General features: G+C 37.0%; 1 protein-coding gene across 1 annotated transcript; it reads left to right on the top strand.

The window, feature by feature from the left end:
* The first annotated feature begins 6063 nt into the window (after positions 1-6063).
* On the top strand, positions 6064-6651 carry LOC133296854 (uncharacterized). The gene has a single exon (XM_061495903.1). It carries the CDS (start codon positions 6064-6066, stop codon positions 6649-6651), a length of 588 nt encoding a protein of 195 aa, XP_061351887.1.
* Positions 6652-12625: the final 5974 nt, after the last annotated feature.

Below are 12625 nucleotides of genomic sequence, written 5' to 3'. Positions count from 1 at the left end.
AAAGAATTTTGATATAATTTGTTTTTGTCAAAAAAATTCGATGGAAATATGTTTCGTTGAAAATTTTGATGGAAATATTTTTTGTCAAAAATTTTGATGAATATATTTTTTTGTAAAATATTTTGAGGAAAATTTTTTCCCTAAAAAATTTTGACGTAATTGTTTTACGTCAAAACTTTTCGATGGAAATGTGTTTCGTCAAAATTTTGGACGAAAGTATTTTCGTTGAAAGTTTCGACGCAATTTAGATTCTATCAATAATTTTGACTAAATTTTTTTCGTAAAAAATTTATGTCAGTGATTATGGCAAAATCTGGTTTCGTCTCTAATTTCGTCTTTAGTTTTGACGGAAATTTTTTGACGTATATGATTTTCATCAAAAATTTCATCACTATTTTTTATGAAATATTTTTCGTCGATAAATTCTGTCGGTATTTGAGACTTTTCTAACAATGTCACATCTAACAATGATTCACATTTATGTAGTTTTCACATTTTAATGCCAAGGGTAGATAAATAATTTTTAATATTTTTCCCCTCAAACCTCCCAAATTGGGGGAACTTTAATTTTAAGAAGGAGGAGTGTTTTGGAGGGTTTAGTAAAAATTCTCAATTTCTTCCCCTCATTTTTTTAACTCAAACAATGAAAGGGCTTACTAAAATCCTCTTTTTTCTTTGCTTTCCCTCCTAAAACCATATCCCAAATAAAGCCTAAGATAATAAAATGTGGCTTTTGCACACCATCAATAGTTGGTGCATACTTGTGTGAAACTTGGGTTCTAAGATGCTTCCCAAAAGCTTTTGCACTAGTTGATTTACGAGATGTGAAGTCTGCCTTTTTACATGGTGATCTTCAAGAACTAGTATTTATTGACCAACATCATGGATATGTGAAGTCTGATTATGAGCATAAAGTATATAAGTTAAAGAAGGTTTTATATGGCTTAAAGCTAGCTTGTCAAGCCTGGTGTAATAGGATTGAAGCTTATTTTTTCAAGGAAGTGTTAACAAAGTGTCATAATGAACATACTTTGTTTACTAAGGTTGGTCATGTTACAAAATTATTTTGTGTGTTTGTACGTAGATGATCTCATTTTCATAGAGAATGATGCAGTCATGATGGATACTTTTAAGAAGTCCATGAAGCATGAATTTGAGATGACAGATCTCTCTGGTTAATGCATTATATTTTGGGCATTGAGTTTAATCCATATGTTCCTGGTACTTTTATCTGCCAAAAAAAAATATGTGCAAGATATTTTAGAGAAGTTTCACTTGAATGAGCAATTCTGCTGCTACACCAATAGAGGTCAAATCGAAGCTTACTACCCTGATGGAAGGAAAGTGAAAGGCACAATGTACAAACAAATTGTGGGAAGTCTCATGTATTTAACAACAACAAAGCCAGACATCATGTATGGTGTTAGTCTTATTGGTAGATATATGGAGAACCTAACTGAAAACACCTTCAAGCTGCCAAGCATGTTTTACTTTATTTAAAATGGATTGCAATTCCTGGGTTATTTTACAAGAAAGGAGAAAGTTCAAATTTATTTGGTTTCATTTGATAGTGAGGATAAAAAAAGCACCTCCGGTTATGTAGTCATGCTTAGTTCAGTCATTGTTTCATGGTCTTCAAAGAAACAATCCATAGTCACTCTCTCTACAACATACATTGCTGCTTCACTTAATCCATTAACAACCAATGTGAGACTCATCACACTTGAATATCTCAACAATCTCCCCTCAAGTGTGAAACCCAATATTGATATGTTTCCCCTCAACCGAGTACCCCAGAGCCCAAGTACTCAAACCGCCTCCTAGCCAATCACCTGGCTAGCTCGAGCACAACCCGGCTCTGATACCACTGTCAAGCGGGTCCAGGGGGAAGCCCGTGGCGGGGGACCACCACCAATGAGCTAAGCTACTCCAAATACACCAAGTGGGTCCGACACCACATCTCAATCTAAAACCTTAAGGCATTGGGTTCATGGGTCCTTCCACTTATATACTCTTTACTTAACCCATTACCAACCAATGTGGGACTCATCACACTTGAATATCTCAACAGGGATGACCTCTTTGAACAATGATATGCCCCTTGAAGGAACTTCAACAACAAGACCTCCATTTTTAGTGGCACTGATTATCATTATTGGAAAAGTCGGACGCAAATCTTTATTGAGTCCAATGATTTAACCATGATGATCTATTGCATTCCAAACTAAAACGGTGTTAACGCTTTTGCATATCCAATTGTGCCTGTATCGCTTTTATGTGAGTGTAGAATAGAAATTTTTTCTGCAACAAAAACAAAAATATTTTTCCCTTCTAAAAAGTGCATGTACTAGAGCGTTCACAAAAGCATCTTTACAAACTAAAAGCTGCGACCTCTTTGTACTAATAGCTACTTTTAGAGAAAATTAGATCATAAATCAATGCATTGGTTTACTTGATTTGGGTATGTTTGATTTGATTTCTTTTCTTCAAAATTGGTTTGTAATACAAATTTTGAAAATAAGAGAACAATACATCGTATTTGAATATAATTAGTGCATGTATGGCATGTTTTATTTTTAGTTTTTCTTCTCCTTAAAAGTGGAATCTTAACCAAATATATTTTTATAAAAACTCTTATTAAAAAAAGAGCCTTTTTTATAATGAAAAAAAAAAAGTTAAAAGCTAACAGCTCCCAAGACAAAAAAATATTTTTAACGATGATGTATTTTTTTGACTCCTCATACTTATTTTATAATTTTACCCTTATTATAAATTTTTATTTATAAATTTTATAGTTTATCCTTATAATTCATTCTAATAATAAATTATTTTATCTTCACTCTTTTAAAATCATTATAACAACTTTATATAATTATCAAACATGTTTTAGCTTTATTTTTAAACTCTTTTATTTTATTTTATCTTAAAAGTAATTTTTAACTTAAATTTTTTTGATATTAACCAAGCTCTTAGATGCGGAGTTAAAAAGAAATTGAATTTAATTATACAAATGTTATAAATGAATTTTTATAACTGTAAAATTATCACGGTAAAATAATTTAAAATAAAAAAAATTAGATATATTTATAAAATTATAATTGATAAATTCTTATTATTATAAAATTGTAATCACATAAAAATAATACTAAATATTTATCAAATAGATATTATTTTGATAGTTATTTTTCCATATAAAATTTGGATAATAGTTGTCTTTCTACTACAGGAGAAGAAATTTGTCTCCTAAGATAGTATATAGGTGGATCCCACTTTTATTTTTTTCTCTTAACTAGGATGCACTTACATATTACAAATTTCTTCTCTTGTAATAGCCATAAAATTTATCAAACTATTTTTTTTAAGGGGAAGGATATTGTAACAACGAAGTTGTGTTACTACCATGTTACTACCAATCAATCTCACTGTTAGATTGATTATGTTGATCCAACGGTTATATTTATTTTCATCTTTGTATGGTCATGATTTTTCAAATTTAATATTTTATATTTATTTTCACATTTGTATGGTTATGATTTCTCATATTTAATGTTTTCACTTTAAATATAAGAAATCATAATCATACAAAGATGTAAATAAATATAACCGTTAGATCAACATAATCGATCTAACGGTGAGATTGATTGGTAGTAACATAGTAACACAACTTGGTTGTTACAAAATCCTTCCCCCTTTTTTTAATCTAAAAACTTAAAAAATTGTTTTCAAAAATAAAAATAAGATTGGCTCTTGCAAGTTCTTGTTTGAGTTTTTGAATTGTGAGAGTACTAAGAGTTCTTCAAGAATCATAATCTCGGTATATTCTTTGCGAGCAAATACCGTGAGTGAGTGAAAAAATTCTTGAGAGTTTTATACCATTTCTAAACAACATTCTTTGAGAAAACCCACTGGTCTACACATCGTTCTTAATAGCTTTCTTTCCTTGAACAAAATTCGGGAAAGCAATAAAAGGCTGCATTGTCTTCTTAGTATAAGATCAAAGTTCGAGAAGTTGTGGTGAGAATAGAAGAAAAACGAGGGTTTCTTCCTATTTTACCTTGATCTTGGCTAGTGACTTCCATTTTTTGGTGCCTTCTATGGTGTTATGGACCCATAAAATGGGCTCATAAAGTGGTAAGCCCAACAAGAGGCAATCTAAGATACTGATTGATATTAACAAAGGATAGATATCCATTAAGGATATTAATCCTAATACGACAACATAGCAAACAGGCCTGGGCCCTCACCAGAGGCACCAAAGGCCCATCCACACTACCCACAGGTAACCTCTATAAATACAAGGTAACCTCTATAAATACAAGGTAAACCCTAAAGGTACGGTACGCTCTCTCTCTCTTACGGTTATGTTGTCACTGTGCGCACACACATACCCCATTGGCTAACGCCGTTATAGTATTCTGTGCACAGTGATCTGCTTGACTCAAGGGTATCTCATCCATAGATACCTTGGAGAGAGCACTAGATCCAAGATAAACATACCAGCCTATTGGGCTGGACATCTCTGTCTCAAGGACAGAATATTGGCACCGTCTGTGGGGAACTCTTCTTTGAGTTTGAAGTTTCCACCAATCTGATAAAGGATGGCAACCCATACAAGGAGCAGTAGCCAGCAACTACCCCAGAACCAGAATCAACCATTGGATCCAGTCCTAGATGAGGTAAATCAGCCCCAGAACCAGATCGGAAACAACGTGGATTATGACCATGTCCAGGTCGAGGACGACATCTCAGACACCGCGTCTACTCCAGCGCGTCGAGATAAGGGGGGCTGAGGCGAACATGGCTCTATTAAGAAACAACCCTTCCCAGCACCCAGGAGATCTTGCTGCGCGTATTGCTCAATCAGCCGATCCAGATACTCGGTTGGCTAATAATGCATTTGCTGCGATCATGGAACGAATCACAAAATTGGAAACTCGTAATAACCTGTAACGACAGCAGGATTTTCGGGCAATACGGGAGGAAAATAATAGGGGAATACGAGACCTGGAATAGCGTTTAACACAGCTGACTGGACCAGGAGCAACAGAAATTGAAGGTCAACCTGCCATTGGCCGAGAAGGAACTCGAAACCTGATTCTGCCAAACTGGGTTCCCCATTCAGAAAATCATGAAAGGCCCAACCCCGTGAACACAGCAAACCCAAAGCAGGGAAACCAGGTTGCTGATGGCCAAAATTCTCAAAACCATCTGGCATGAGCTAACGGCCAGGAGGACCAGGTTAAGACTCATCCTGACCAGAATGCTCAAAACATCCGAGGACGAGTGGAACCCGGCGGATAGAAGGAAGTACAGTAGGGGGCAGTATAACAACAACCCTTTTACTGGTGAAATACTGAATGCTGCCTTCCCGGAGGACTTTGACTCAGCATGCTTGCCAAAGTACGATGGGAGACAGGACCCACAGGTCCATATAGACACTTTCGACACGGACATGTATATCCGAGGAATTGACAAACCCCTCATGTCCCGGATATTCGCCATAACACTGATTGGGGCAGCACAGGCGTGGTTTTCAACTCTTCCTGCTAATTCCATAGGATCATTCGAGGAATTCGGACAGAAATTCCTCTTAAACTTTGCAACCAGCAAAAAGCATCCCAAATCCGAGTTCGCTCTCAGAAAGATACGACAGCAACCCGGAGAAACCCTCCAAAAATATCTTAATCGGTTCAAAGACGCTGCATTGCAGGTCCCCGGGTTGCAAGAGAATGTCCATGTACACCTCATTATGGCTGGTTTGGATGGCGCTTCCAGGCTAGCCAAGTCGGTCTACAAGGACCTGGTGAGGACGTTGGAGGAATTCAGAACTCGTTCGAAGAGATATCTCAAACTGGAGCAAATGGAGATTGCAAATGCGCAATCTGAAGAGGGCAAAAGAGTAAGCCCGAGAAGGAGGAGCCCGACCCTAAAGGGGAAAGAACGGGTGGACAATAAGAACAAAGACCCACGCGCCAGAGTCCCGGACATGAGGGATCAGTTGGAAGATATAACAAGTATACACTGTTGAATGTGTCGCGCTCTCAAATCTGGAGGGAAGTAGCAATGACGGAAATGAAGAAGGTGGACAGACCCCGTCCTATATTTGACAGAGGAGGTTTGGACAAGTCCAAATATTGTGCCTTCCATGATGGGCCGGACCACACAACTGATCAATGCAGGGATCTCCGAGATGCAGTGGAGAAATTTGTGAGAGACGGACGATTGCGTCAATACGTGATCAAAACCCAAGGGTCCAAAAACAACAAAAGGAAGTCGGAATACAGAAAGAGAACTAAAAGTTCAGTTCCTGAAAAGAAGAACAAGGATGAAAGGGACCGCAAAGATGATCCCAACTTCGATGAGTTCCCGAAAGCAGAATTTGATTGCAACGTAATCAGTGGAGCCCTTGGAGGAGGAGGTGACACTATAAGCGCAAGAAGGAAGTACTTGAAGGAGGTCCTTTCAATTCGGGACCGTCCTAAATTCAAGGAAGACCCAAGCAAGCTAGATCCTCCTTTGTTGTATTTTACAAAGGAAGACATGCATGGCGTGTTTCCAGGGCATGTTGACGGATTAGTCATCGCTGGAACCCTGGTAAACTGCCGAGAGATCTTTGTTGATGCAGGGAGTAGTGCCGACATCATACTATGAGACGCTTTCAAAAAGATGAACCTGGATGAGGAGGACCTCAAACCTTGCAAAACAACCTTGATAGCTTTTATGGAGAGCATACACCTCCTAAAGGATATATAGATCTCCGGTTGACCCTGGGAACCAAATAAGCGTTCAAATAAGAACGGGTGAGATTTATAGTGGCCGACTTCCCATCAGAATATAACGTAATTCTCATAAGGCCAACTATACACCAGAGGGACATGTTGGTATCCACAAAGTATCAAAAGATAAAAATGTTAAGCAGTAAGGGTGAAATAATTACTGTTTGTGGAGATCAAAAAGAGTCCAGAGGATGCTATTTCGATACCATCAAAGATAATAAGGATGGACATACAGGTCCACCCCGAATTCATGCAGGGGATAAACAAGGCAAGAACACAACCCAACACCATTCCAAGAAGCTCGTCAATGTGGTTGAACTCGATATGAGAGAAGAAATAATACCGAATTGGGAGAAGAACCCGGTCAGTTTACCCGAATTGGTAAGACCATAGATCCCCAAATTAAGGGGGAATTGGCCGATTTCCTCAAGAGCAACACAGATGTGTTTGCTTGGAATCCGTCCGACATCCCGGGCATCGATCCCGCCTTCTGCTGCCACAAGCTGGCAGTTTATCCGGGATCCTCGCCGGTTTCCCAAAAGAAAAGAAAGTTGGGACCAGAAAGGAAGCAAGTTCTACAAGAACACGTTCAAGAGCTTTTGCATGCTGCGTTCATTCGGGAGATACAGTACACGACATGGCTTGCGAATGTAGTAATGGTGAAAAAACCAAATGGAAAATGGAGGGTCTGTACTGACTACACAGACTTAAACAAGGTCTGCCCAAAGGATTCTTATCCTATGCCTAACATAGATCAGCTAGTAGATAACTCAGCTGGATTCCGTTTGTTGACAACATCTGAATGAAGGATGACCCATTTTGCCACAGTGCTGACAAGGTGGGTAACTTTTCTTTTCACCCTTTCCTTTGTAATTAGTTGCATTGCTCTGACTGCTGCCTGGATGATTCTTCTTGTAGTTTCTAGCTTGTTGGCTCTTGGCTAGAAGAGCACCTTCAACAACATGATCTTCCCTCATCAATCTTCGCTGCTCTTGAGCTTGGAGAGCATGTATTACTTCTGCAAAAGTAATTTTGGACAGATCTTTTGTGTTCTCCAACGAAGCAATAGATGCTTCATACCTTTCTGGCACTGTTACCAGAATTTTTTCAACAATTCTGGAGTCTGCAAAGTTACTACCTAGTAGCTTTATCTTGTTGGCAATGCCCAACAATTTGTCTGAGTATTCCTTGATTGTGTCAGACTCTTTCATCCTTTGAAGCTCAAATTCCCTCATTAAGTTAAGCACCTGCATGCTTCGAATTCTTTCATCTCCAACATATTCTGCCTTCAGATAGTCCCAAATTGTTTTTGCCGATTTGAGAGTCATGACCCTAGTGAAGATGGTTGTAGAGATACCAGCAAAAAGACATGATTTTGCCTTTGCTTTGCGGGTTTTTTTCTCCTTGTGATTTTTGATCTGAGCCATGGTGGGATTGTCTGGCAGTGGAAGGACTTCATAATCATCTTCTACAGCTTCCCAAAGATCCAAAGCCTCCAGGTAAGCCTCAATTTTGACAGCCCAAAGATCATAGCTTTCCCCATTGAAAACTGGAAGAACTGCTTGAGAAAAACTGGTTTCAGAATCCATTATATAGGTCCCGTAAGAACAGGGCTCTTGATACCAATTGTTAGAACTTTTGTGATAAAAAACGAAAACAGTATTTGTTTGACAGAGAACAAATACATATATTGAATGAGAAAATAACCAACTTCATATTAAATAAGAACAGAGACATTACAATTTATAGAACTGAAAGAGAAACTACCCACTAACATCATGTTCCTAGAAATGTGCTATGAGAATAGAATTGAAACAAAGCATTAAAAACTTTCTAACTGACACCTTAAAACTAGGAAAGCAATACTGACATAAGGAGAACGTGGGACATAATCCTAAAGCATTTTCCTAACAGGAAATGACTAGTTTCGAGTTTCTTGTCAAGCAATATTCATTTGCTAGAGCAACATAACACTGTAATCAGAAGTAATCATAGTGGTATTGCAGCTGAATTAGTGTTTTGATAACTGATGTTGAAACCACTCAATTTCTGAAGCGTTAAATTGCACATACTGATCTTGTCAGATAACATTTCGGTATTTGTGAAATTTGGGGCGAAAAGTAGCTTTATTAGCTTTAAACTCACTCAAATAAGGGTGCTGCGAACAGTGTTTTATATCTGAGATTTCTTCTTGACATTCTGGTATGCTGCATGCCCACCAACCAATTTCAGGCACATTGCTGTTGATTTGTATTTGATTAGTTACAAATCAGTGTTATATTCATAAATAAAGCTTCCATAGTTTGATTTAAAACCAAGGTACTGCATTTATTTTCATTACCCAAGTAAATCAGCTTTGACTACTAGAGTAAGTCATCTTAACAAACAGATTCTGCTGAACTTGTAAAGTTGGTCACAATTTAAGACTTATCTTGATATATTTTCCTTATAGCATATTTTTTTTGGAAATATTCCAATCGGTTCTTCGCTTCGCGACTAGTTCGATTCAGGACGGGTCCAGGATTAAAGTTTTAAACCCCTTCCAAAGGTGGTACTGGGTACATTATATGTTTTGAGTATGCTGATATACAACTTCAGTTGAGGTACTTGAATTAAACTCCAACCCAATACATATATAGTGTGAGCTTTGAAATTTCATTAACTTTTGCCGATTTACACAATCTTTGAATATTTGTATAAATTTTATAGCTGCCTATACTGATATTGACTAAAGGTAAGCTTACATCATCACTCTGACATCTATACACATTCATTGGGCATATAGGGACCTAAAACGTTATAATTGAATTAATCAAACTTTGCATGACTGTTACATGAATATTGTTTAGCAAACTCAATTTAAGAAAGTCATCTCAGGAAATTTGGTGTATTCTTGAATCAGTTGATTCATACCTCTTTATAACTGTCAAAGTTTAAGATCCATAATGTAAAAAGTTTTGAAAAGCCAGGGTTTAAAAAGGTTAAGATTCTCGTTATTTGAATTTTTTCCTTTTTTTTCTAGTCCTTCTCTATGCTTATTTACTTATTTGTTTTTATTAATTTTTTATTTTCTTTTATCTTTTCTTGATTTTTATTTGGGTTCATGAAAGCATGCCGGATGAAATGACACATTGTATCAGAGTTTTTATGTGATCATGAAATTCCTGTGGGGCTAAAAGAAAGTTTTACAAAATAATAGTTAAGCATGTAATGTTATACGGAGTTGAATGTTGGCCAACACATAGCAACATGAGCATAAAATGCGAGTAGCAAAAATAAGAATGTTAAAGTGGATGTGTGGTCATAGAAGGAAAACAAAAACAAGTATTGAATAACAAGAGACAAAAGGAACTGTGAAATATCCAGTAGTATTGAATTGATACAAAAGGTACAACACACACACACACACCAATGAGCTTAACCCAGACCTAACTCAAATCTTAATGAAATAAGAAAATAGATATTTACAGATATACTAAAGATATTCTTTCTAACATTCCCCCTTAAGTTGTAGCGTGTAGATCGTAAGCATCAAGCTTGTTACATATAAACTCTATTTGAGGATCCCTCAAAGACTTTGTAAATATATCTGCTAATTGATCATTAAAGGGTACAAAACTAATTGTAATTTCACCAGTAAGGATCTTCTCTCGAACAAAGTGACAATCTATTTCGATATGCTTGGTTCTTTCAAAAAACACTGGATTGGACAAATGTGCAGCGCTGCTTGGTTATCACATGACCTGACATTTCATTTGCAGTTAGTGGTAAGTCAATTTCTTAATTCTCCACGTCAAGAACATTGAAATGTTGTCATTCGTATTCTTAAGTATATCAAAGCATCACTAGGAAAAGACCTAGAATATGAAGATAAAGGTCGTGTTAAAGTTGTTGGATACTCTGATGGTCAAGTGGATCGTCTTAAAGCTCGCTCAGTGACGAAGGGTTTCACTCAAGTGTTTGGATTGGATTTTGTTGATACCTTTTCTACTGTGGCAAAAATCCAATCCAAACACTTGAGTGAAACCCTTCGCCACTAAGCAAGCTTTAAGACGATCCACTTGACCATCAGGACCAACCTTAACAGCATAAATCCATCTACAACCAACAACATATTTTTCAGATTGTAGAGGGACTAGATCCCAGGTACCATTGGGATAAAGGACACTCATTTCATCAATCATAACTTGTCTCCATCCATAATGTGAAAGTGTGTCACATGTTCTCTTAGGAATAGACACGGAAGACAAAGAGGAAAGACATGCATAATATGATGGAGAAAGATGATGGTAACTAATATTAACTGTATACCTGGCCAGGGGACGAGTATCATGAGTACCTTTACGAAGAGCAATGGGAGGGTCACTAGCCGAAGGTGGGACCGAAGCTGAGGTGATAGAAGAGGTGAGATGATAGAAGGAGAGTCATAAACATGGACTGGTAAAGGCAAAAGGTATTCAAAGGAGTCGGTAGAGAGAGATGGCTGAATAAAATCAATGTCCACAGGAGTAGTAGAATAGCCAAAAAAGGGAACTAATTCAAAAAAGAAAACATCGGCCGAGATAAAGTATCGACGTAGAGTTCGAGAGTAGCAACGATAACCCTTTTGAGACCGAGGATAACCCAAAAAAACACATTTATGAGACTTGGGAGCTAGTTTATCCAAGCCTAGACCGAGATGATGAACAAAACACATAGAACGAAACACATGTGGAGTCAAATGATATAAAACTTGATGGGGAAATGAGGTACCTGGTGATGAAGAACAGACGAGGGCATGCAATTAATGAGATAGCATGTAGTGAGTATAGCATCACTCCAGAATTTATAGGGAACATTGCCATCAATTTACAAAGCAAGATTAGTCTCAACAAGACGGAGGTTCTTGCGTTCGGCTTTACCATTTTGTTGGGGTGTATGAGGGCAAGATGTTTGATGAACAATGCCATTAGACGAAAAGAATTGCTGAAACTGATGAGATAAATACTCACGTGCATTATCACTACAAAAAGTACGAATAAGAATACCAAACTGAATTTTTATTTCATTATAAAATAACTGAAAAACAGAAATAACTCTGAACGATTTTTCATTAAAAATAACCAAGTACATCTGGAATAATCATCAATAAAAGTAACAAAATACCTAAACCCTAAGGTAGTGTTTGGTTGAGAGGGTTTTCAAAGTTTCCTATGCAAATGAAGGAAGGAATCCAGAAATGACTTGTTTGGTTGAATAGATTCAGTCTAAATACCCAGCTATCCTATTTGCATTGTTTTTTCCATTTGCTGGTGGAATGATAGGTTTTGTCACTGTTGAGAAAGATTTGTTGGAGGTGGTTTTTATGTGAAAACCAGCTAAATGACTGTGTAGATAAATTGTTGGAGACCATTATACCCTCTCAAAAAGGAAACTTGTAGCAATAGTTACCTCTCTTGCCAAAGCATCCTCGGTTCTTGCTCTCTTCTTATCCCTTTTTGCAACAGAAATAGACACAGGAGACTTGTAGCACGACTTTTTGGGTGGCAGACTCCGCCATTGGAGCATTCTAACTTTGAAGTCTTTGGATTCAATTGTATTGTTTTGGCTAATTTAACTCTGGAATTGGATGCTTCTTGTTTCTGCACTGCACTGTTAAAATATAAACAATACCTTGAAAACTAAAATTACAATGAGCAAAAAGAGGCCTCAAAAAGACAAAATCTCAAACATAGATTTTCGTATGTTTGAGATTTTGTAATACCAAACATACCGTAAAAAAAAAAATTAAAATCAGGGTTATTTTCGTAATACCAACTTGTTTTCCCATCTATATTTTACCTTCAACCAAACATAGATTTCATAAAAGT

The sequence above is a fragment of the Gastrolobium bilobum genome, unplaced genomic scaffold (assembly GCF_033153095.1).
Source record: "Gastrolobium bilobum isolate Gb01-03AN ecotype WA unplaced genomic scaffold, APGP_CSIRO_Gbil_v1 utg3096, whole genome shotgun sequence".
Taxonomy (NCBI): Eukaryota; Viridiplantae; Streptophyta; class Magnoliopsida; order Fabales; family Fabaceae; genus Gastrolobium; species Gastrolobium bilobum.
This window is presented reverse-complemented; position numbering and strand designations above follow the sequence as displayed.

Bases quoted from the DNA above. Each gene is read 5' to 3' on its own strand.
- LOC133296854 (XM_061495903.1), top strand. From the start codon at position 6,064: ATGACGGAAATGAAGAAGGTGGACAGACCCCGTCCTATATTTGACAGA.